Source organism: Anopheles gambiae, chromosome 2 (genome assembly GCF_943734735.2).
Source record: "Anopheles gambiae chromosome 2, idAnoGambNW_F1_1, whole genome shotgun sequence".
Classification (NCBI taxonomy): Eukaryota; Metazoa; Arthropoda; class Insecta; order Diptera; family Culicidae; genus Anopheles; species Anopheles gambiae.
The window spans coordinates 40,803,913-40,830,789 of record NC_064601.1 but is presented as its reverse complement, the minus strand read 5'-3'; the positions used below and the strand labels follow the sequence as shown (position 1 = coordinate 40,830,789).

The 26,877-nt window shown below is 48.3% G+C and overlaps 2 protein-coding genes across 2 annotated transcripts in view; one reads left to right on the top strand and one right to left on the bottom strand.

Annotated features, from left to right (window-relative positions):
• The window catches only part of LOC5667758 (uncharacterized), a 549,880-nt gene that overhangs the window by 352,181 nt on the left and 170,822 nt on the right, over positions 1 to 26,877 (top strand). The gene's annotated exons all lie outside the window — the stretch shown is intronic.
• On the bottom strand, positions 5,594 to 26,842 carry LOC1274345 (muscle segmentation homeobox). The gene is made up of 2 exons (XM_313452.5): positions 25,119 to 26,842; positions 5,594 to 7,263 (listed from the first exon to the last, which is right to left on the bottom strand). The coding sequence occupies exons 1-2, from the start codon at positions 25,936 to 25,938 to the stop codon at positions 6,923 to 6,925; spliced, it is 1,161 nt and encodes a 386-aa protein (XP_313452.5). The 5' UTR covers positions 25,939 to 26,842; the 3' UTR covers positions 5,594 to 6,922.

The following is a 26,877-nucleotide window of genomic DNA, read 5'->3' as shown; positions in this document are numbered from 1 at the left end:
TTCCATACAGCCACAGCAATCTTTCTCTGCTGCCGTGCTCGATAAACCCCTTCTGAAATCCAAACCATGCTCGCTCGTTCGCTTTCTTCTTTCCATTTAATTTGGACCGATCGATTAGAATCTTTTTCGCTGGTGCTTGCATGTTGGTGGTGCCTTTCGGAGCTATATTAGCTGCTGCGCGACGAAATCTCATAATCTCTTCACATGCCGTAACGGTCGACTCTTCCTCCACACACTGACACACTGTATTTTTGTGTTTGACTCTGCCTGTGTCTGTAATCCCGACCTCCGAAAGAAAAGTCCCCCCGAGTTCAAACACTGATGCAATTTGAAGTCCATGCATTACAGCTCATTGCACACGTCCATGTACATGTGCGGGGCTGGGGAAGCATCAGCGAAACGAGATTTGAAGATGAGGTTTTTATTGCTCATTACGCGAACGCGTAATTGCTATTACACGCACCCGTTCGATGGCGCGACGGCGGAAGCTGTCAGCAAGAATTGGCCGAGGCAGAGAACTCTGCTAGGCTCTGGGGTTTGTGCTGTGTGGTAATTTGATTTAATTAATTCCGAGAAATGAGCGATCTGTGCGATACCCGTGCACCCAGCGGCTCATAGCGTTGGTGGGGCAAATTTAGCTAAGATTGTTGCATTTAGCCAGCCAGCGTTTGCGTGCGGCGCGCCAACGGCACTCGCCACCACTCATTACAGACTCATCAGCAGCATTTTTATTACCATTATCGGGAAAGTTTGATCGCTGAAAAGGGGGAGCGAAAAAGGTCATTTCTTGTGCGCTGATTTATTTACTGGTAGATTAACGAACGACGTCATTTGTTGTAGCTATGACGGATGAAATATAAACCTCAAATTAACACAAGAAAATGGATCAACAATGTCTTTCTTTTAATGCTGCAAATTGGGATCGAAGTGGAGAAGAAGCTGTTCTAAAAATTAAAGGATTCAACCATCCGTACAAAAAAAAGACATTATTTGTTTATATAATAGGTTCGCAACAATGATTTCTTCTTATATTCTAGGAAAAAAGGTAGTGATTGCAGAGACACACAATTTTGTACAAAGTATTATCATTGCTTTATTAAAACACAGTAGTTTAAACTCAAATTAAAAAGAATACATTTATGACAACGTCTACTAAATTATTCTCGCTTTTACTCTGCTAGCAGAATTACTTTAACCAATTATATGACATAAATATTCTAAACTTGCCGTCAAATATTCCTATGAGCAATAAAATGATCTAAATTAAGATGCTTGAATAACATTGACTAGGCAAATTAGACTAGAATTTTATAGATTCGAGAAGTATCTTATGACTTTGAGCTAGCTTGCTATTCTATGAATATGTACAGGCTGTTATTTTATACTTGAATTATTTATTATTGAGCATAATAGTACGATATCAGGGTCTATTTGCATGATATTTAATTGTAAAGTCATCCATGTGCTTATTTACTTACCGAACCAAATGTTAAACACTTGCTTGCTATCCTGAATGAATCATTCCAACACTTCCAGCATCCATCACATGATCTTCCAACAGAAAGGTAACTCTTAATTGGTCGCTCAGCAGCTCACCATAATCGTTGATGCAGCACGCGAAAACTTTCTAAACTGTTATCTTAAAACTAATGAAATTTGTAATCTGCTTTCAATTCAAGTTTTTACTAAGGAAGTAACAAGGATGCAATTTGTAGCAAACGTCTCAAAGAAGAGTTAACTTATACTTTCTGGACTCGGCATAACATAAAGTGATCAAATCATTGTTTGTGATTTGATAGATTATGCCACAAATGTCACAAAATGTCCAGAAAGTGTGCTAAAATTATCAGAACTGCTGATATATCAGTTAAGGTACCAAACCAAAAATAATTATAAAGCAAAAGGGTTGCAACTTGGTTTTCGTATCTTTCATTCATCAACTTCAGTTGGTCGAATGGTCTTAGTGAAACTTAGTAAAACTATGACAACTCAAACGATGGCTCCAATATTAATAAGCCTTTGTTCCACGCTTCAGTATGCAACTATTGTAATTAGTTTAGTAGTAATCTTGCTTTCAATGAACGGCTGTAAAACGGGGTACCATTCATTTACTCCACCGATAGTAAGCAATATCAACACCACCATCCACACATACTCACAGACACATACATACAGACACACACGGTGACCTACCGACTTCTTATCATCACGAAGTAGTTCTTTGAAGCGAAGAAGAACGTCCAGGCAAATTCTTCTCGCCGGATTAGTGCGATGAGTGTTATGGCGCATAATTATTTCCGATGCGATTATTATTATTTCATCGTGGTAATCGCTGAACGGTCATCACGTTCCCCACTTTCGCCTGCATTTCCTCTCGCCAACCCCATCGTGCACCCCTTGGTCAAGTGGCTATCATCACCCAGACCGCAGCAGAAGAAACCGAGCGGCTTCGAAACGGGCCAGCACCCATCGCTCGATGTCATTAGTAACGTCTTATCGTGTGGATTCGCCCCGGGTTCCCGATCCAAAAAGGCCACTGCGACGACGACGGTACTACACAGAGTACCCTATCACCAGGGGGTCTTCCCGAATGGCTCTTGCTCCGGTCCGCGTACGCGTTCGAGTGTTTCGTGCTCGGATGCGCATGCCATCGAACTTGCATTTCACACAGCAAACGGACCATGTCCATCCGTCGCCCAACTCCATGCGCAACCGCAAGCCCTCGCTACATCTGTCTCTTTCCCTCGCACTACACGCAAGGCATCGAATGCGCAGCGGACGTCCCGTGGAGAAATCACTAAAACCATCACGCTGCCGGCATGCGGTAGAATCGATTTTTCGGCTGCCTCTTTATGAATTCGCCAATCATTCAAATCATCCACCCTCGTAATGAGCGGCTGATTGAGCGTTTCAGCGAGGATGGACGACGGTGTGGTTGTGCTCCGCTCCTCTGCTTTCCTCCCCAGCCTCCGCGCGAATGCTGAATTCGATTAATGGTGACGGAAATTTATGATCCGGACCTCACCGCCAGTGTCGAATGGAATTAATTGAACGTGGCGGGATATAATAATCCACTGATTGTGGATAATCGTTGCGAATTAAGCGCTATTAACAGTGTACAGTAGCGACACCGGAGACGACACCGCCGCACGAACCGCCTTCAATCACGGGATGCTTGCCTATTGACAGGCAATAAAACTCTTGTGTATGGCATCCTTGCATGGATGGAAGGGAAAACAGTGTTTGATCATTGGAAACGGTTATGTTGGTTAATTTGGTTAGTAAAATTATCCAAGATAAACTTACAAATGCTCAATTTCATTTTGAAATCGAATCTTTTATAGCACTTAATGATGATAGTGTTGACAATCTGAACGAAACGAGCAACAGAGCTTTGCTAAATATGTCGAGAGTGTAAACGTTATGTGTGATAAATACAAAAGAAGAATCTAAAAGGTTGTGCGTATGAATGTTGGTGAATGCATCATTTCATTTGTGATCGATAATTATTGTTATTCTTAACGTATCGATCTACTTGGTAATGCTGGTCTCATACAGGGTTTACTTGACTTTTACCACCAAAAACTACAAATAGATCGTTTTCAGTACTTCTCAAAGGCACTTCAAAATATGTTTTAGTTGTCGAATAAGTTCGATTTAAATTATAAAAACTTGTTTTTTTTTTAATGTATTTTGACTTGAAAAAAATTGTTTTAATGGTTTTCAGAAATAGTTCAAACTATAACTATAGCTCTAATACACTACACACTAGACTCTAGTTTAAATTTCCGTTTACATATTGACAACACTGTTAACAAGGCATACAAGATGCTAGGTTGTATCTTTCGACAATTCCTTGAATGTACTGATGTCTTATGCCTTAAGTCGTTGTTTACTATATTAGGTGTGAAGTATTGCTCAATTCTTTGGTTCCCGAATTGCACTACAATGATTAACAGAATAGAGGCAATACAACGGAAGTTTACAAGACTTGCTTTAAAATGCGACAAATTCAGAAGACTTACAACCATACCAAATTATCGCTCGCGTTGCCTTCTGCTTGGCCTACAGACGCTCGAATACCGTTTTAAGGTTAACAAATGCGTATTTGTAGCCAAAATATTAAAAAAAAAAAAACGAATAAGACGTCCCTTATTTACTAGAGAAGATCAATATCTACGCGCCATCGAGACCTCTTCGCTCTCGTAACTTACTTGTCGGCTAGCTAAGGTACGTTAGTCGTTACTATATTAGCTATGTCAAGGCAATTCAATACATGGTCTCATCACTTTGATTATATTTTATTAATTTTCAATTTTGGCGACACCGAATCAAGGGAGATGTTAGGGGAATAATTTAAGGTTTAGGTGTAGGATAGGTTTTAAGTACTTAGTTTGTCACAGCCTCAAGAGTGCAAATGTATCTTGCTTGTACATAAATGTTGGTAAATAAATAAATAAATAAATAAATAAAACTAATAGACATATGCCGGCCTAAACAGGCTTTCGAGACTTAATTAAAAGATTAATTAAAGGCTTGAACCCATGACGAGCATGTTATTGAGTCGTACGAGTTGAAGGCTCATATAAATACATATAAATACAGACATATAAATACAGTGCAAATAACAAACTTACATCGAATTAAACCATCCTTCTAGAGAAGATAATTGCAAGAAGAAAGGAATATTTCAGCCAAGTAGTAACAGTTTGTTCAATTCCGTAGATTACTATTTCTTGTCGACAATTTCAATGTGATATAAAAACACGCAATAACAATACCCACAAAATGTTTGTTGTAGTATTTTTCTTCATTATTTATTGTATATAATTTTCTTTTCTTTTCTTTTCTTAGTATTCTTAGTGTTCAAATCACCAGCACATTTGTATCTAACTCTTAACCACTAGCTTGCCTCCACGATTCCACTTAGCATATGCATGATATCCTCGCCGCTTCTTCATCCACACATACATACGAGCGCATGTGCTGTTCGCTTATTGTGCCTAAAGGCCGGGCTACATTGATCGTACTCGCAAGTGTAATTTTTATTTTCACTAGCGCATCTGGCGGCGACCAGCGCAAGCTAGATGTCGGTATAATTTATGTGTCAAAATTATTCATGCTTGGTGTCTCATCAAGTTTTGAACAGGCTACTTGTATGCCGTTTGAAATGTTGATATACGCCTATAAATTGCAACAAAGTAGGCCGTTAATTGTTGTTGTTGGACAAATCGTCATTGATACAAAGCGCTGGGCAACATTTTTCCCCATCTTCCAACATCTATCCATCATTGGGTAAAATTATAGCCTCCTCGACCCAAAACGTTTTTTGACAGATAAATTATACCAGCATGTAGCTTCAACCCGCCACCGCTAGATGGCGTACGCGTTCACAAAAATTACACTACGGAGTACGATCAATGTAGCCCGGCCTTAATGTACAGTTTTCGGTTACGCGGTGAGCTACCCTGCCAGCTAATATCAAACATCTCACCAACGCTCTTCGCTACATATTGCCATTTGTTTGTCGTTTACCTTTTTTTTTGTGCAATGCTTTTCGTCTAGCGTGTTTCTTCATTGATGCGTGTGCGAGTTTTTTTGTTACCTGTTCCTGCGCTTTATTAAAAAAAACTCTTCCCCCGGCAAAAACCTGAACTCCATCCGAATTGATGCCCGATTTCAGCGCTTTTTTGTGTTGCTGGTGTTTGCTCTGAGCTAGGAGGCTTCAAATTAACCTTATTTGCCTTCCACTTAATGGAGTGGATTGTGTGCCCCTACCACCGGTTCCCCCCCGTCCGTCTGTACAACTTTGGCAGCAATTGGATAAGTAATGATCGAGATCGGCACACGACCCACAAACATTGGAGGCTCTTCTCCAAACACTCACCCCGGGGCACCTATCTATCTATTAGCAGCGCAAATGGCGAATAAGCTGTCACATTCAAACAACAACAAACGCCTCACTGTCGTCATCCAGTAATCCCACCTCATCTACACTCGCACACCATCCCCCTCTCTCTTTTTAAACATGGTCTATTTACAACGGATCGCCCGGGGACCCGATCGGACGCATTTGACTTCAGCTGATCGAAATCTCCAACGAACGTTTACCTTCTTGGCGCAATCCCTACACTTCCCTAGCCAACGTTAGCGATTGTTCACCCCTTTCGGGGCTGTTATTTACATTCCACACAAACACATAAAAAATGAAATTAAAACCGTGCACACAGTGGAGCCAGCTTTAGGCGCCATTGCCACCCAAAAACGTATCGCGCTGGAAAGCAAGGGGAAGGGAGCAAATTATCCACCCCCTCGGGCCGAAAAGTGTTTCGCACGCAACCCTCGGAACGTCGGAACCGTTTTTCGTTCGGGACAATATTTACAAATGGCGATCGGAGAGCGTTTGTCTTGAGCGGCGATGAGGTGTTGTTGGGCTAACACCACCACCACCAATAGCACTCAGCAAACACCATCCAGGGGAGGAAAGGGAGGCAAGCGAAGGATGCCCAAAACTGATTAATATTTACAAAATCCCCCCCCCCCCACAGGGAGTAGGGCCAATACAAAGCGCCCGGGCCAGGGAAAGCCCACGTTTAGGAATAAATAAAATTAAACTCTTCGCACTCCGGGCATGCCCTGTGTGAGTTGCAGAGTTGTGCCCTTCCTCCTGCGAGGCCGCTTGGACGTTTGGATGCGAACTAAAATAAATACCCTAATCATAGACATCGTCCGGCCGGCACTACCACTTCTTAACGAGTATAGCAACAGGTCAGTTTTAGCAATAGACACTTAAATGCTAATATTCACAATGGTTGATTGGTTGGTAGGTTTTGTTTTGCAATTGTTTTTGTTGATGCTGCTGCTGTTTTTGTTGTTCTTGTTGCTGTTGGTTTGTTGCATTTTGGAGGCATCTTCGGCACGCTTAGCCCAGATGCATCGCGCCACCCATTAAGCTCGGATGGAAGTAGCCCATGTAGAGCTGGGCGCCCGGTGCCCGCCCGAGTGCCGCCATCTTGATCTTCTCCAGCTCGGCCTCCTGCAGGCGCTTCGCCTTGGCCCGCCGGTTCTGGAACCAAATCTTGACCTGGGTCTCGGTGAGCCGCAGCGACGAGCTAAACTCGGCCCGCTCCGCTATGCTGAGGTACTGCTTCTCGCGGAACTTCTTCTCGAGCGACAGCAGCTGCTGGGTGGTGAACGGTGTGCGGGGCTTCCGGTTCGGTTTGTGCTTCCGCAGATTGCACTTGATACGGGGCGGTTCGTTATCTGCAATAAACGGAGAGAACACATATACAGGATTGATTAGTAAGTGCGTCGAGCGTTTTTTTTTCTTTTCATTCAATGTGAGGCACCGAAGGCACACGTGACACGTCGGACAGGCAAGAACATCGATCCGTTCCCCGCCGTTCGTTGTCGACCGAACGAACAGACCCAGGCAAACACGCGGGAGCGGTCTTTCAATCATAACAAAACGCCCTCCACCGTTGGCGAAACACACTGAAACATCGTAATCGCGTGCCAGCTGTACATTCGTCCGACGGATGCACCCGTCGAACATGTGCTCGAACATCGGAAAACTAAACTGGCCCCGGTCTCAGCCGCTCCCCCCCCGGGGTAAGGGAGGTATCTCGTTCATCAAATGGCGCTTCTGTGCGTTCCCTCTACTCGCGCCGTCGTGAGAAGGAATTGCCGTGCGTGTATGCAGCAGCGGGGGTAAGACACATTACAATATTTCAAGTGACAGTTAATGAAGTTGCCAAAGAGACAACCAAATACAAATACCACGCGACAGACGGGACGGGAGCGCACTGTGGTCCCGTACTAATAAATTTCCGACCACTTCAGCCGCCTGTACCCCCTTTTTATCCTTCAAACGTGTTGAAACCGTTCGACGAGTTCGACGATGGATGAAGTGTAAACGAACACACACGCACATGGGCAAAGATTTATTACGATTTTTAATTTTTCATGTTTTTTTCTTCTTTTTTTCCCTTCCCATTGCCTATCGAATCTGCGGCCGATCAAGATGTCCGGACAGCGATTCAGGGTCGTTTTGAGCAACACATTATTCGACAGCGAGACTCCGCGGAGCGCGCGCGGAGCAGTGCTCTAATGTCTCATTAGTCAAGTGCGGCTTCTCGGCACTGCTGCACTGTGTATACACGGTGGTGACATTCTTACATTCCCCCTACCGCTGCCCGAGCACATTCCCGAGCTCTTTGTGTCGGAATACGGATACCGAAAGACCGATGGTACGAGAACGGCATTTCCAACCACCATTTCACAGCCATGACAGCGATATGTTTATTTTTACACAAAAAGGCAAAGAAACCGAATCGAGCGGAAAAGCCGACGGGAAGCCAAACGGAAGCACTGCAGTTGTGAAGGGGGTGAGTGACTGTTGTACCGGTACCCCGGGGGAAAGCTAATAGTCTATTAGAACTTCAAGCAATCGATACCCTGTCTCGGAAGCATCGGAGGGAAACATTCTGTACCGCCTTCGTGGATGCCTTCTGGGCTGGGGACCGTCTGAGTTCCGCGCGGTAGAGTTAATTGATAGGAACGCACTCCGAAGTCAAGAGAGCGCTAATAGTCAAGTGGGAACCGGTAGCGAGGAGTGTAAGTGACACAGTAAATTATAACCTCAATCAGCGTTAATTGACGACGATCGACGCCATTGAATCAGAGGGTAATGCTCACAGCGTCGGGTTGCAGACTTTCGTGAAGACATCTGTCCCTGTGCAGAGGCAGTTCGTCTCGCTACTGAACACACACACTTTTCAATTAACATTGGGTCACCGCGGCATACACACGGTGTGCGAAATGAAATGATAATAAGAACACCATTTCGTCTCGGGGCGTCCTTTTGGCCACACCCTTCACAGTCACACAACAACCCACAAAAAAGGGGGAAGGTTGGACATGTTTCGTCGTCCACGGTTGCAGAGCGTTCAGGTTGGCCGCACACACACTCGACACGGAAGTTCCACCTACATACTGTGGACTATTGCCCCCTTCGCCTCGTTCGCGGGTCGATTGTCCTTGCCTCGCACATACACTGCTCGATCGGCAAAGGTGGCGAAGCAGTAAATAAAGGTTGGCAGAGAGTACACGGGCTGATAATATTCACCAAGCCCCATACACACAGAGCTCTACGTACACTATGTGCACGTTCGCGTTCGAGTGGAACACAGTTCGCTAGCTGCACTAGCAGCGCTCCCGCTTCTTGATGCAACTTCCAGGCGCCGGCCCACTGTTCCTCTCGCACACACACTCATTTGCGCAGTGCGCAAGCACTGCAGCGCATTGCCTCCGTTGTGAGCAGGCGAAGTGTGAATTGCAGTTTAATAAATTAATTTCATTCGTATGTGTGTCCCTCCTTCTAGCCTTTCGGGTGTTGGGTTGTGGTGCGATGCTTAGTTGGGGCGAAGGAAAGTATTGGCTTGCTCTTTTCTTTTTTGCTGCCATAACAACCTTAACCACCAACCGCAAGTGCACGTTATGTTTGGGATGTTCTACAACGCGCCTGCAATTTGCAATGCAATGCAACTCGCTTGCCCTCTCTTGCCTGCTGACCATCGTGTGTGTTGCCTTGCACCGCGATCGCTCGCTTGGTGCCGACGGTATTCCAAGGGCACGAGCGGTAACCCAAACAGAGCGAGTGGGTGCGTGTGTGTGTGTGTGTGCAAGAAGCAAAACCTTGTGTGTGCTTTGCTTTTACTAATTTGTTTTGCACAAGAGAGCGAATCGATTAGTTCGGGTTCAGGTTCAACTGCGATTGGCTTTTTTGCTGCCTGTGCCTGTGGTGTTTCGCAGCCTTCCCGAGGTTTAATCGCACTTTCTTTGCAGGGGTAGAAGGGGTGTGTGTGTGTGTGTGTGTGTGTGTGTGTGTGTGTGTGTGTGTGTGTGTGTGTGGCAGGGTGTGAGAGCTGCTGCTGGATGCGGGGCATTATGATGAAGACGGCCACGTAGGCAGCAGCGCAGTGCAGTGGGCACAACCAACAACATTTGCATTCCATTAGCGTCGATTAGTAATTGCTTGTTACCGTGCACCGAAGGGTGTGTGAGCCGGCCGGAGACGCTGATCGCGCTGATCTTGCCCGCTCTCTAACACACGCAAGATCCTAATCGCGATCGTAACTCACACTCTTCACCGGCAACTATCTTCTCGGGCGAAAGATCCTTCTCGGAAGCAAAAGGAGCCCGTTACACATACCGTTCCCACAGTGTGCGCTCTACCTGTGCTAATGAACTGAATTTATCTGTTTCCGTTGGTAGTTTCGAAGGTTTTGGAATTCTTTTGCACTGTTCTAGCCGGGCAGCCGGGCTAAATCTTGTCAGCATAACAAGCATCAAAAGCATAGTTTATGCGCCCGTTATGCTAGCAATCGGTGCCAAAACCACCCTCCCATGCAAAACACACTCTCACACACACGCACACTCACTTATCTAAATTGCTAATGTACGGTTGATCAGGTGAACCCACCCAAACCCCACTCGCGCGCCCTTGTGCCGTAACGACCGGCAATTCATTAACTGCAATCAAATCAATTTGCTGCTGCGCGTTTCACTGCATTGGATACCGTGACGAATTCCGTACCCTTCTCCATCCCCCTCCATCCTGCTTCCTCTCCCCCGCGAGCCCCCGCCCCATAGTCGACGCGATCGCGACACGCTTTGTCACACACATGTTTCGCGATTCCAAGGCAAAACACGCCGATTGTCGTGCCAAACCGTGCTCCCCCCCAGCCCCTACCGCCCTTCTCAGGCGCTGCTGCTACCCTCCGTGGGGTTTGACAAATGGTAATAAGATAATCTCGCACTCGGAGCGATCGAGCTTCCCCCTTCTGCCCCTCAATCCCCTGTTTGCCGGTCGGTTTGTGTGTGTGTGTGTTTGGTTCGTTTTAGGTATTCCTCCCCAAACGGCTGGGGCCGATATTTGGTCAACTTCCGCTAACTCTGCCCGTCACTCGCGCACCAACAGCAGGCGAAAATCGTATGCGAAAATCTGCCGCAAACTCGTCGTGCCCCGGATGCCACAGACGGCGGGGCGGACGCGTCCGCCGCGCAAGAATTCGATGCCGATGGTGAAGCGCGCAACGAGAAACGAACGCGCAAACATACCCCAAACTTTTCCCTTTGATGTTTGACGCTGCTCATCCGCGTCGCAGACAAATGGGAAAATGGCCCCGCGAGCGTACAGATCCGCATAACCTCCGCGGCAAGAATGTCAACGGCTAATGGGAGGGAAGGTGGCAACCGTTCGCACCAAATGTGAGGTAGCCAAGAAGACCCCGGGACGGCCTCACCGAGGACACGCTTGGGGACGGTTGTTGGGGACGACTGGCGGTACAAAAAACAACCGCTCAATCAGACGGGAATCGGAATTCGGCTAACTGTGTCTTGGCCGATCGGCAGCCCGCGGGTTTCCCGCGGGCGCAGCTCTTCTTCCAACTACATCGGTTGCATTGCTCGGCTTTGCCAATCTGGTACACTTTAATTTGAATTTTATTGCACACTCAATCGGGAGCTGGCAATGTTTCGGAAGGACAGATTTTTTCGCTGATAATGTTCTTCCCTGTGGTAATGAGGGCTTGCCAAATTCTTCCCCGAAGTTTGTTGTGCTCCACTACGCCATCAATTGTGTGCCTCATTTTCTGTATCGTTATAAAAAAAGATCATTAAAATTTTCAATAAACTGCTCCCTCGATGCTCTTCAAAACGCTTTCCACCTTTAACAAAGCTGATCGTTATCGAAATAGGTCTCGTATTTTGTGCGAACGGTGCACTTCCAACCAAAGCGAGCGTCCAGAGGCGACGGTGCTCAAAATTGTCACTAACCACAACACCCCCGAACAAACCCATCTGATCCTTTTTCGGGCTTTGTTTGTTCCGGTGGCTATAACGTTATAAAACGCTTTACCGTTTTTACTACTTCCAGCGAAAACAAAGCCACTTCTTCAGGCGATAACTGCGCCAGGGCGACAGGGCAAGTCGTCATAAAAAGCGACAAAAAGGCACCAACCAGCCGGAAAAAGGGTTCATCGGGCGTCCGTCATCTGGCGGTCCATCCCGTTCAGGGATCGTATAAAGGTTCGACCGAATAGTTTCCCTACGCCCTGATGTGATGGTCGACCTTCCGACCCAGTGGCATTAAAACGGAAACATTGTTTCGAAAGGATACCGCAGGCGCCCGGTGCTGTGCCTCTGCTTTATCTGCCGTCGATCGGCAGTGAAGAAAGGATTAATTAACACCCGTACCAACACACACACACCCGAAGCCATCATTTACGGCACCGATCGACACATTCGAGAGTGAGGGTGAAAGAGTTATGGTACCTAATTGAATTAAACGGAAACGATTGGCCTTGGCGACACTCTTCGGAAGGGAAAAAAGCGGAAATTGGTTCGCTGCTAACCTAAGGTGACCCCGCCGGCTACACCAGATGCCGTTCTGGTGACGGAAGCAACCACGCATTACGCAACCCGAGAGGTCAAACACACACACACAGAGGATTTCTATTTCTGTTTAAGGCTGTTTATTTCCCTGTCGTGTATCGCTAGTGCCCAACGACAGCTTTTCTGCATCGCTCGATGTGTTTGATTAAAAAAGTTGAAACACAAAAACAATATTTCTGAGGCTCGGACCCCTCCCCTCCCCCGTTCAAACAACGTAAGATTACATACACGCAAGAAATATAACACAGCAGGAATAGTGGGACACGCCACACACGCCACACACACACACACTGCTAGCCCGTCTCGGGTTTGGCGTCTCCGGCGAAGGCGACGAAGATTTTTGCAATTAATTAGCCACCATTTGCATACAAGCACTAATTGGGTTGAACTGGCCGAAGCGCGCAAAAACGAAAACGGCCCCCAAGCGTCCCTCAGCTCTACCCCGCTCTTCCCAGTGATGGTTCCAGTTTGGCAAAATAGCAGCCGTTTTGTTTTTGCTTTACATTTTTTCTTCCCAGAGACTGAACCCCTCAAACACAGAAAAAACGCAAAAATGCAAACGCTTTTACACGAAAGATAGTCATAAACTTTGCAAGTTGAGGACATGAAGCTTTGCGTAACAACGGCTAGAGGCTCTATTTGCCGACGTTGAACACGCGGCAAACTCAAACAATGGCAATCAATCCGCGATCCGATCCGATGACTAGGCCCGGGTCCCTCCAATCGAAGAGCGCCATCGGCTGCCCAAAAGCCGCTGGGGTAGCCGCGGTAGCCGACAGCAGTTAATGGACTAATTAAATCAATTACACCTGTGATAAACCATTTTAATGGCTCTATATAATTTATAAGCGCGTAATTTATTTCTTGTCCAGGCTGGGCTGAACCTTCCAATGCACCGTCCTTGGGCTTCCCCCGCTTGGCCCTCCTCGGGAACACGCAAGCCCCACCCCGGCGCTCTCGCACACACGCTTCCTTATCGAGCTGAAATGTCACATTTTGCGCACACCGCTGCCACCGGTCTTGCGGGCGAACCAATCGTGCCGTTTAAGTGCTCTCCAGCAATAGGGGACAGTTTTTGGGTCCGTTTTCGATCCCCCGTTTTGTGGCTGCGCTGCGCGGAACCGTTTAAGATTAGATAAGAACGCAGCGCCACAATCGGACGCAAGCTGCAAACGCATCGCAACCGCACCAAACAGTAATTATCGCTGCTGCGTTGCACTTGTCTCCCGGCGCGTTGCATTCGGGAGCTGTCCGCTTCTCAATTCTCTGCTGCCTGTTTTTGGCCTGCTTGAGGTCGCTTTGGTTGCCACTGTTGTGTGTCTACCCATGTGCTCACTCGAGCGTTCGAGCGCCCTCCAATTTCCAATCAACGCGCTCAGCAGTCATTTCCCGTTCGCCCGGTAACTTCATCGGCAGCTACAGGGAATCCGGGCTTTTATGAAAGCAAAACAGGGAACAACCCAGACGGAAAGGCGTTATTAATTGGGCACGATTATGGGGCCGATTAAAATTTATTGCCAAAATTAGCGATTGACACGCAAATTTGCGTACCGCGAGTGAGCACGGGCGGCTCCCGAAACGATGCAGTGCAGATGCCGCTGCCGTTGTTGGGCACAAATTATTCAAACCATCCGTGCCGCGATTCCGATTTGAGTGCCGCAAAGGAGTGCGCCCAATCAAAAAGCAACCCCGAGCGAATTTGCGACACGCCATGGCCGTTAATGCTCATAATTTTTGTAAATCTTTCCCCGGCACTGACCCGCTGACTTGCAGCGTGTCTGGAGAAAGCTTGTCTCTTTTTGCTCTCTTTCACATCCTTTTTTTTGCCTCTCCTCGTGCCTTTACACTTTACGCCGTTGCCGCGAGGCGGAGCGCACTAATACGACGGGAAATAGAAAATTATTGAGATAAATTTCCATTTATCACCCAAACAGGCGCGAGTGTGCCCGCCGAAATCGTATCGCAGTTGTCGCCCAACCGGCAAAGTGAGAGTTGTTATTAATTTATTTAAATTCCAGTTCCGGTCTACAATTGTCCACCATGCGCGCACCATCCATGCCAGTAGCCGGTCGGTCCCGATGGTGTCGACGGTTGGGTGTGTCCGTTCGTCCCAAATATTGCCAACAGCCAACACTTCATTTGTCTCTTCAGCAGATCCCCCACTCTCTCACTTAGTCTCTCTTTGTTTCTCTCTCTCTCGCTCCTCCTCTCTTTCTACTCGAGGGATATCCCTCGACGTGCAGCAGCAGACAGCCTCCCTTCGCTGTAGATTGATTACGTTCCGGAGCGTGTGCATCTCAATCACGCTCGACAGACGGCGTTGTAACGGAAGTAATATAGTTATTAACGTTCCAAACAATCAACGCAGTAGCAGCTTCCTGAGCCACTCGCTTCTTTCACCTCCGGAAACGCCGGACCCAAACGGAAGTATTGATGTTGGACGGCAGATTGGCTAGGAACTGAGAGACACACTGGATGGGGTTAATGCAAAGAATTAGAGATGCCGTGTAACCCAAATATCCCACAAAATAGAAACAAACTAAGAATGTCAATTCAAAAACAGACTTATTTCATTGTACAATTGCTTCAGATATGCTTTCATTGAGAGGTTTCAGTTTTAAAAGAAGTTTAAAATGACAGCTTTATAATGTAATGCTTGATATTGTTGAAGTTGAATGTCGACAATTTCAACCTCACAAACTGTGCACCAAATACTGTTTTGATGCTATCTCAAATATCAAACACATCAAACACAGCGCAAAGGCTAATCTTAATACACTAAAAGTCTGCATCCCATCCCGACGTATAAATATTTCATTACAACTTCATCCATTTTTTATCATCCCAAAAAAACGCTAACGCATCCACTAATCGCAACAGCAACACCGATTGAAACCCAACGAGCCGGACCGGGCAAACAGTAAAGATTCTTATCGTCCCGGTTAAATGCTAGTTTTGTAATTCCAGTTCCCTTCCACCACAGGCCACAGCCTTCGGGATGGTCCATTAAACGACGGACTGGTCAAATTGAACAGGAAACAGGCCAACGTAACTACAACAACGCCTACAAACCAACAGCCAGTGCGCACTGTGTCTAGCACCTGCGTGTGAAAAGCTTGGCTGATCTGATCTCTCTCGTTCCTCTCCGCCCCGATGTGGCACAGTCCTGCAGCAACGGCACCAGAGTAAAGAAATTAATTTTCAAATCATCACCGGTCGAACCTTTTTGCTGCGACTGCCTACCCTCTGGGGCACGGATGGCGGACGGACGGTTACGGTACCTACGCGATGCGCGCCAAATTCGCCGTTTCATAAAACAAATCTAAATTAACAGCTTCATTAGCAACGTCGGATGCGCGCAAATATCGTTTCGACATCCCTCCTTGCAGCCGCCAGTGTGCGCCTGCCTCTAGCCTGCCCGGGAGGGGGGCGAGGCACCAACCCCGACACCATCAGCGCCCATTCCGACAGGCGCAACATGACGTTCCGCTAGGAATCAGGGATTCCACGGAACAGAAGCGTGTGCGCGTACACACACACACCAAGTAACCCTTGGGGTGCGACGACTGATGAAGACTAGCTTGAGAAATATGGTCCACATTGTCCAACGGTGTTAATCCGGCCAGAAGATTACTGCCACTTCTTTGTATATATCTAAGTAAAAACCATTTTGACGTGAAATGAAGGATCTTTTTCTTGAAGAAACAAACTAGCTCTGCAAGGGTTTAGGGGTGCTCGCTTGCATACGCGACGCAGAGCCCACAGAGTGTCGTTATGGATTGAAATTTATTCATCTCATTTACGCCGGTGGGTTCCTCGGGTGGGTTCCTAATGATGGTTGTCATTTTATTGCATTCCCCGCACAAACCGCTCGCCTCGGAGTTCGCCTTTCTGCAGAGACAAAAAGCTGATGCGCACAGGACGGTCCACCACCGCCCCAGTCGCTGCGTGCCATCCTACCTCGTGCTCGCTCGCTCGTGTTTAATTGTTTTGAACGAAAATTGCATTTTCTGCACCGCGCCCCGAACGCATGCGGTTCGAGGAAATGACGACGCAAAGGAGTCAGGCGCTCTCTCGTTGCTCTCCCCGCAAACAAATTCTTGGAATTGTTCCTCCAAGCAGCCAGAGGGCGTCCATTAGCGTTGTTCACTAATGCGCACACATCTATGGGGCCCACTGCAGCAGCAGCAATGTGTGCGCCATCTAGTGTGTGTGTGCTGCAAATGTGTCAAAATTGGTAAAAATTTGCAGCTGCAGCTAATGCGGTTGGATTTTTGGGTGTCTTTTTTGTTTCGTACATCTTGCATAAAATTCTTGCGCCTCTAAAAAACACTTCCATGAAACCCCCGAGACGACAAATACACAGCACCGCACAGCACACGGAAACATGTGCTCGTAAAACTGGCAACATTATTATTGAATGAATTAGCAACCCGTACTACCCGAGCTACTGAGTGAGTGCTTTGCGGCGGCGAGCCCTGTCCGTCGACAAATTAAGTCATATAAAATGTTGAACAGGAAACGGACCTGTGCAGGGAGGGCCAAACTGCGACACGAAAGTATTGGTAGTACATTTTTAACCCACCACCAACCACACAACTCTTTTATGTAGTCAAATTTCTATAATCATATTCCACAGCAATCGAGTTCGACTACACAACACAGCCCAACAAATCCTGTTTCGGTTGTTTTTTGTTTGTTTTGCATCCAACGGGCTACACCTTTTGCTCACCGGAACGGGAAAACCTTGCCCCAAAATGTCCCGGGCCTGCTAGTGTCCCCACCGCGGTCCGGGAATTTGTTCGCGGAAATCACTCGTTTCCACGCGGCTGGATTTGCATTTCAAATTCCGTTCCGTTTCGTTCGATCCGTGTCGGAGGGTGGAGGAGCAAGGCTCATGGATGTATAAGTAGCCATCCGGGACCTCCTCGTCAGTCCCGAATTTATCCCCGCGCACAACACACAAAACACAACTACCAACAGCAAAACACACACACGCCAAACATCGAACAATAGTGAAGATATCCAATGCCTCCTCTGGTACGACCCCGCGTACGCCATCTGTAAACGAACGACACACGAAACGGAACAGCACACAGCGCCAGCACACACACACACACACACATTGGAGAAAAGTTTTGTATTCTTCGACACAAAAATTTGCAATCTCAATCGATTGACTTCGTTCGTTCTTCGCACCGGGGACCTGGATTGGGCGGGTTGGTGGCACTGGACGGTCAAGGATCGTTTACAATCAAATCATAAACCATTTCACCGTGCATACAGTTTTGCGCTGTTTGGGGGGGGGGGGGAGGGTGTAGTGCAAGGGGCCTTGGGAAAACAATGGCGTTGTAAATTATTTTCAAATGCATCGCCCTCAACCTCAGAGGAGCGGGCTCAGTTGCAACGTGTGCTGCAAGGCAAAGAACCACCCCGGGAAGGTGTATGCGCGATCGATCTCGTCTCGTTGCACATACACACAAACAAACACACATGGGAGGATCGTTTTCGTGTCATCGTTGACCTTCGGCAACGTTAATAGAAATGTTTCAATGTGTGTTCTGGAAAGCGATAGTGGATAGCTGTGGAACTGTGACGGCCGCTGGTAAAGGCCGCATGTGCTCCAAAAACAGAAAAAGAAAGGAAGAGAGAGAGATAGAGAGAGATAGAGCAAGTCAACAGTTCTCTCCGTTCTCTCTGCACCCGACTGAGGGAACAGAAACAAAAAGATCTTCATTAATATTGATTCCGATTAATGGAAGGCTAAGTGTTGCCTGCCCGTCGACTCCATTTGTGGATGGTATTCCGTTGGAGTTTGTTGCATTAGTGAGAACAATTTACCACCACTACTACCGCTGCTACTAGTACCATTGCTATGGAGGCCCACTTTCCAAACGCTCCTGGCCGCTCAATTGAAACATTACCCGACCCCCCCATTGTAAGCCCGCGAGACCAAACCGAAACTTTGCCACAATCTATGCCGGTCGTTCAAATAAGGAAATTGAAACGTTAAGCATCACCACCCCAAAATGATGGACTGTGGAGAAAAGGGAGAGCGAGAGAGACAGAGTAAGACAGAGAGTGCTAAGAAGCTAAAGTCTAAAAAGCCAGGTACAGCCTACCTAGGCATCCCCACGCATTTAGTCGCCGTTTATTTGCGCCTGCTAGTTTTTGGTTGATTTCTGGTTGAAATTAATATTAATTAGTGGAAATTACAATAAATAATAAAAACCCAACTCTCCGCTACTACTACTGCTGCCCAGGCCTCGACAAAAAAGGGCAAAAAACGACGACCCGTAAAAACTAAAGCCCACAAACAAACTGGAGTGAGCTCTCTACATCAAACAACAATCGCATCAAGTGGTGAAATGGTCCTTGGGTTTGCGTGTTGAGAATCTATTATCAAATCCCGCCCGAACACGCCTCACCAACCCGCGGGACCTCCAATGGACCTCCGCTTCCGGTGCTAATTCATTCGCTGCCAATGGCTGACCCAAGCGCGATGATACGGAAGGGTGCGGACGGGACCCGGGTTGGTGAAGTGATTTAAAATTATTATTACATTAATTTGATACTTGTTTATAATAAAAGCGAACATGGAAAAGTATTGTTGTTAATTTATTTGTTATTGTAATTTCATTGCCCTGCCCCACTCCCCATCCGCAAGTGGGTTTCCTAATTTGGGCCGCTAGCCGCAAGAGCGGAAAGAGCCTCCGAAACCTTCCCTTCCCTTCCAACCAAAGTCAAATTAACACTCATTTCGTTTGTACGCTAGGCGAACGAGGGCGAAGGGATAATAAAATGCGCCCGGTGCTGTGGCGGCTGTGGCCGCGCGAATTAAAACCCTAAAGCATCTGCGTTGGGCGAAAGGTGCACACCGGGGAGCGGGGGGGGGGGGGGGGGGATTGGGAGATTTCGAACCCCATCGTGTGATGTTATGCGATCCTCTCAAGACTCATTAGCGATCGGACGGGCGTAACGCGAGTGCAGGTTTCGGCCTGCGATGATCTCTTTCTCTCTTGCGCTCTCTCTCTCCCTCTCAGATGCACTCGAGCACACTGGAACTCAATCCAGGCGTGCACCGCACCGGGGAGTGTGGAATGGATTCACGCAGCACTATAAAAATGTTTTAATTTGTTTTAAAACCGTTTTGTAGCTGAAGATGTGGCCGCGCTCGGGCACGATTTTTGCTCGCTCACTTTTTGCACCGACGTTTCGATGCACAGCTACTGTGCGACGGTGGTTCGAGCGTTCGAGAGAGGTGTCCGTTTACCGCTGGTTGTATGTATTTATAATTTTATATCCTCTCTCTCTCCCACTCCGAATGCTGTAAAACCAAAACAGCCCAAAAACCCGACGCGACGGGCCGTGAGATGTGGCCACAGCCACAACAAATCCGGTAGTTGCTGATTGCAGATAATCACGACATGTCGTCTGAAGTTGCATTCGATTTTTGCCACCGCCATGAGTGCAGGGTGCTGCATCAGTTCGCCTGCTCCTTCGGCTGAGCAACTGAATCCCCTTCTTGGGCACAACAACAACGCGGCGACCATGAAGCCGACCGCACATCAACGGCGCAGTCAGCCGTTGGACGGTAGTAAAACAAATATACGATCAATGCGAATTTCATGCCACTGGCAGTAGCCAACCGTCTATTAAAGACGAGCGCTAATTCATACTGATTATAAATGTATTCTAAATAAATGGCGCTCTTAATTTGTTTGCCTGATGAAACTTTACGACGAGCAAATGAGTATTGAAGCTTCGCAGATGCATTGTACGAGTTGGAAGATCTTTTTGGGTTTTTTTTTTTGGGAAATTTTTACTTCACATTAACCATTCAACATTCAACATCAATGGGGCCCTCCTTTTTTTCCTCTTCTACCCTTAAATCCACCTTTTGAATTCATCGCTCAACATTGCCTCCAACTGACTCCACTGGCCAGTAGTGTTTGTTATCACCAACCCGGACCAACCGCCGCTTTACATACTTTCCCCCTAAACAAATGTTAAATTATGCTATAAAATGTTTAAAACAAAGCAAAAACACTACCAAATGCGAATTAATTTCACGTCAGGCGTATTTGTGTATACAGCACCACATCAACAACAACAACGAAAACAAATGCATGTGGCTGTGTGTGTGTGTGTGTGTGTGTGTGTGTGTGTGTGTGTGCGTGAATATGTTTTATTGCTTTTTATTTCACCGAGCCAACGAACGGAACAGCATACACGGTTGACACTGGAAATATATCAAAAAGGCGCCACACGGGCTAATTAAAACACTTATCAAATTTTCACCCCACGTGCATGGGGAAGGGGGTGCACTTCGGTGCCCGCACTAGCCCGCCTTTTCCTTCGGTGGCGCAAGCTTTACTCGCGCACCGCTGGGCGGTAGTAAGCTGCCAGCCGGAACAGCTAGATCGGCTGCCTTGTTTCCCTAATGACTTAATTTGCGCGTTGAACCAACGTTCCCCCGAGCCCGCTTGCGACAATAGAGCGCCTCCCCCGGGTGAGGTGAAATGAAAAACAAAACGAAACTAAACGCAAGACTAAAAGGGTGAAGGGGTGGGGGAGGGCTGAGAAACAACAACAAAACCAACAGCAAAAAGCTACACACACGCAACACAACAAATGCTTCAAAGCTCGCACGAGGAATGAAAGATGGCGTCAATGGGTTGTCGAAAATTGAATTAAACGAGCAGAAGGAGAAGAAAAAGAAGAAGAAAAGAACAACCACTCATGTAGTAGCGCAGAGCGGGGTGAACTTAGTGTGAGGATACATTGAAGGGAGAGAATGGGGCAAAAAAACAAAAAAAAAGCGACGGCCTGCTTTGACTAATTACACACTCCAGCACACGGCGAACAGTGGCGATGACAGGAAGGCAGAGGCAACACCATGTCGAAGCAGGGCGGGTAGGTACACAAACACACACCAAATAAACAAACTACAACTACAACTTGATCTAAGGCCAGGGCGAAATAATCCACCGATCTTAACACGATCACAAAATGGAGCTTTGGCAAGAGGAGGTGCGTAAGGCAGTGCAGGAGACGCAAACGGGGCACCGAAGGCAGCGTGAAGCGGAAGGTTAGGAAACGGACCACGAAACGTCACCACCGTCCTGGGCGCTTTGGGCGAAGCTAGTTTAATTAAATTATAGAATTTAAACGGTGAAATTATGATAATACTCCTCCCAGCCGGGGTCTGCGGAGCGATGCGCTTTTCGCCTTTCCACCGTTCCATTTAGCCAACTTCCAACTGTTTCGTTGATGATTTTTCTAGCTTCCTGTTTCAATATTGAAACTATGTGTGTGTGTGTGTTTTATTAACTTCTTTTTTCCACTTCGCTGTAACAATTTTCAACGAAACAAAACAAAAAAGTGTTCCAAAGCCTTAGCGATCGCAGACGGCAACACACAAAAAATAGTTCAACAGGCGACGACATGAACGAAACGGACACACACACACACGGCCACAAAAACTTTATCCCGGTGTGTAAACTAATTACAAGTTAATTAACCGGCCATCACACCGGGACACCGGTTTTCACTTCCTGTTTTCGGTTTCTTCCAGCTTCCCTACGCACCAACTTACCCCGCCCCTACTCCACTGATCAGATCCACCTTCAGAGAGCAGAGAGCATCATCATGAGAGATGAAAATAAAGTCATGAAGACGTCCCTCAAATTGCCTTTCTTGTGTCGTTTTGTTTTATACACGCGCACACACACACACACACCAGCGTCGGGGCACGGAGCGTTTGTTTTTCCCACGGACCACGGCCTCACCGCCGTCGCCACCGACGCGATCGATTCCGGGCCTCGATCCCGATAGCCCGGGTGCGATCATCACGATCACGCTGGGCCATGGGATGCGCGGGGCGAAAGATGTATCTGAAATCTATTAATTAATCTTTCTTATCGCGGTCTCCTCCTGCCTGCACCTTCTGTCTGACTGGCGGCGGCAGCCCAGGTCCCGGGTCTCTACAGTCGGCCTAGTTTTCTGTGTTTTTTGCCTTTTTTTTCAACCTAGCAACCGTCTCACACCCAGAAGCACTGTTTCGTAAAAACCCGGCCCATCCCATGGTCCCGGAAAGCAAACGCCCCGAGAGCCTAATTAATTGTTTTCTTGCCTCCGTTCGGGGCTTCTGGGGGTGTCGGGGCCGCTCGGGAGGATCTCTCTCTCCCTCTCTTAGAACGGAGCCACTAAGAAGAGTCACGAGCCTCGGTACGATAGAGGACAGTCCCGGTTCCAGGAAGTGGACAAAGTGGATAGTTCCCGGCCCGAAAAAAAGAAGCGGCCCGTGATTAAAGGGAAGAACAAGAAGAAGAAGCAGAAGGAAGGCGAACGTAAACGTCAGCGTTCGGTGCGCTCAAAACATTCCTTCCGAAATTCGCCCCCTTTTGCGTCGGGTTTGGGTTTTGGCCGAGTCTCCGGGGGTGACCCGATAAAATATGTTTATATCTTTCCCCGGACCCGATCGTTTGTCATCTGCGCCTGATGACGTTTATCCGATGCCGCCATTCCCATGCCCAGCCGGCCCTTCGTCTTCGCCGGCCGTTTTCGTTCGTTTATTAGGTTATTTTCGAAGATCGCTCGCCCGCTCGATCGATGATTTATTGCGATCGCTGTTGTGCCACGTTCGATGGTTTGGATCGAAACACGAATTAGTATTAGGCGCTTGGTGCGCTTCAACTTAACCCTCAAAAGCGGTTCTTCATTAGAGAAAATGCTGGTCTTTTTTTATCGAGCAAAGAATTTCGCATTAGCGTTTCGTGTCCTTGTGTGTCATTCTTACTTGCATAACATACCATAATTCCGTTCGCTTCTTATTATTAATTTGTTGCGCGGAAAACACACACACACACATGTGCGTGAAATATCAGGCGTGTAATTATCCCCGAACAGCAACATGACACAATCGTGCAAACGGGTTTTTGTTGCACATAACCATCAAATCATTTTCCATCTTCCTTTATGTCAACAAAGCACCCACTAACCTTCGCGATGATCACGTACTGTTTGCTGCCTTCTTGACTAAGACACACACACACCCCAAACGCATGTCTTACACCAAATTTAAACCAAAACATCCAAGACAGTGTTGTGTTTTTTGGTTTGCCGTCGGCCGGTGACACTTTCCCACTTTGCACGCAGCATCCCAGCGGCGAAGCGCGTCACGCATGACAGAACTTTCCGAAATTGCTAACCCGAAATCCCCAAACGACCAGCAACAGCGCGCCGTAATCAGTACGGGCTGGTCGTTCAAAAAGAGCAAAGGCAAACGACTAACCACACGCATGTGTGACTTTTCATCAGCTTTTTGTGCGTTCCTTCGCTGCTCTCTTCCCCCAACCACCACCCGCCGAGAAGGAGCGAGATTTTCATTCACTCATTCAATGCCTATTAGCGTTTCCGTCCATCTTCATGCCCTCCAAACTCGATCGCGGCCGTCATCGCCGCCCGTTATCTTGTTTCCTTTTTGTTTCACTTCATTCAAAACCGAAATCGCGGCAACGTGGGCTAAATGTTTCTAATTTGTTAAAGCCACCCCGAGCCCACCCTGGGAAGTGCGATATCGATTTCAGATTGCTGCCGGGGTTTGTTTTTTTCTTCTTTTCATTTTCCGCTCATCCTTTCAGTTCCGTTTTGCCGTCTTCACTTCCACACTTTGTCGGCGGTGTTGCCCTTTTTGTACAGTGCGCCAGTGCAAGCATTACACAAATCCCACCGCTGGTAGCAAATGACTGGGTAAAAATAACGAAAAACACACCGACACGCCGTGTTAAGCCTGAAAGGTGTTAAAACGGTTTGGAGCGGTCCGGGCTCGAAACAAATACGGCGGCCAAGCAACAAAAAGGCGAAACAACGCGACCGATCGATTATGTTGACCTTTGCGCCGTACAAGTGCGCTTGAAGCCCGTGTGCTTGTTGCCTTTGTGCTTCTTTTGCCTTCGAAAGATCAATATTTGTCCGCTTTGGTTCCGTGGGTAGAAGTGTTCTGGTAGTGATTACCACTACCCCACACGGTAAAGCGCGTCATCCTGCTGTGAAAATCCCCGTATCGACCCCCACACCATTAGAAGATACTCGAATACCATGGAAATGCGACTCGCACTCGTTCGACCGAAACTATCAGGTCCAAAAACAAATTATCAACCGATTGATAACTTCTTGGGGTGAAGCACATCGACGCCATCGGCACACAGAGACACAATATACACGCTAAATCTGTCAGCGCTTCTGGACACAACTATGGCGCCACAATTAACCTTCAACCTTGGCCGTTTTTTGGAGCTCCAAAACACACGCACACACACACACGACTTGCTGCTTTGCGGGCACGATTAAACGAAATTAATCTTTCACCTAATGCCCCTCCCCACCGGTGCGCCACACTCTCTTCCTTCAATCCCTCCTCTGCTTGTGGTCTAATCAGGTCGCCTAATTTCTAATTCGCCCCGGAACCGAAACCACCGAAATTCGAACACGCGCAATACGCGCGGTGCATGCGATTAACCTTCCAAGAAACCTGGCCCACCCATCCCCCCCAACCCCCCCCCCCCCCCCTCCCTCAATGATTACGGAAATTGTTCTTGCCTGCCGTGCCGCGACCCCTGTCTTATTGCTATTGCGAACAAAGCCAACAACACACTTACCTCCACCAAGCTGACCGGCGCCGAAGCCCTGCCCGGGGAACAGCCCCGGCGGACCGAACGGTGGCATCTGGCGGGCGCCGGGCCACGGTACACCGCCGCTCATGCCGCCCCAGGCCGCCGCAGCCGCGGCCAGCGCACTGAACGGCGTCGGCCGTATCGGTACGTGGCCGGCGGCGGCCGCCAGGGCCGCTCCCGGCGGCGAACCGTGCCCCATCCCCATCGCGGACGGTGACCCGGGCGAGCCGCTGCCCTTCCGGCCGCCCGGCTGCGAGCCGCTCTCGCTCAGCTCCTGGTCCATGTCCTCGATGTCGACGATCGAGTCCTCCTCCTCGTCGTGGTTCGAGTCGTAATCGTCCGACTCGAGCAGGCTGTGCGGGGTGTCCGTGTGCCGGTCCGCGTCCAGGTTCCGCAGCGAGCTACCGTCGTGCTGGGACCGGGGCGAGGAGGAGCTGGTCGTGTGGGAGGACAGATTGGCGGGCAGCATGTCGCTGGACGGGGAGGTGCCGGGCAGGGTCGTGGTCGTCACCGTCGTCAGCGCGGTCGTCATCGCCTGGTGCAGCAGCGCGGCACCGTGCGGCGGCCCGTGCACCATCAGCGGGCTGAGCGGGGTGAGCGAGGGCGGCGTCGGGGTGGTCGTGGTCGGGGTGCCGGAGGTGATGATGGCATGGTGCGCGTTCGGCGTTTTGGGCCGCGTGTCCGCCAGCAGGGACGCGACGCTGAAGTTGCTGATCCGCGAGTTGCTTTTCTGCTGCATGGGCACCGTCGGGCTGGTCATCGCCATTCGTACCGGAGTTACAGTCATTCCTGACGATTTTAGCATGAAGATTTGCACCGAACTACACCGCTGGCCGTACGGAGAGAAACGCACTTTCTCGCACAAAATGTCGCGTCACTTTGATTGCCCGAAAGCAGTACCGTTTTGGGGCGGGCGGTTTGGTTCGTTAGGATCAAATGTTTCGCACCAGCACGCAATTGACACTCATTACATCGCAAACTTCCCTTCTACTGAGCAATTGTAGCGAACCGTGTACACTGGGAAAACAATTGACAACTCGCGTCATACGACATAGCTGACCGTCATTCGTGCGGGGAGTGATTGACGGAGTAGCACTGCACTTTCGATCGGCGGTTTTTCTTTTGTTTCTGTAGCTGCCAAAGGGTTTTATTGGTGCTTATTTCCGGGCACTTTAACTCTCTACCATCACTTGATTGCCACGTATCACACTCGGGTAACTGATTGGTATTCGAACATCGACAAACCACCCTACACTAGCGCACAACTGAGCGCAAACAAATCACTTGCGCGAAACTCACACGATCGTCACGAAACGAGCTCCAAAATCCGGTAAACACTTTATCCGACACAAAAGCTTACGCGAAAGCACCGTGAAACTTATCCACCCCGGTTTGTTGCGTTTGTTTTCTACCGACTGTCTACGCAGCCCTTTTCCGCTTTACGCTTACGATCGCTTACAACACGGGACGCGCGTACGGACGTGCGTGCGTTCGAGTCTGCGTCTGTCGAGGAATAAAAATTGAATGCATTCGAGGGACAGGCTGTGTGTGCCTCGACGAGATGAACCGTGTTGGTGTTTCTTTTTCCTCCTCTTCTTCTTCACTTCCATCGACCCCGGGCATTTTCGAACACGCTCACACCAAAAAACGCACTCACTTTGTCTCGCTTTGGCGCACGCGCTCGGCGTATTCACGCCACTTCATGCCCGTGCCTGCTTACACACGGGCACAAGCAATGCCAACA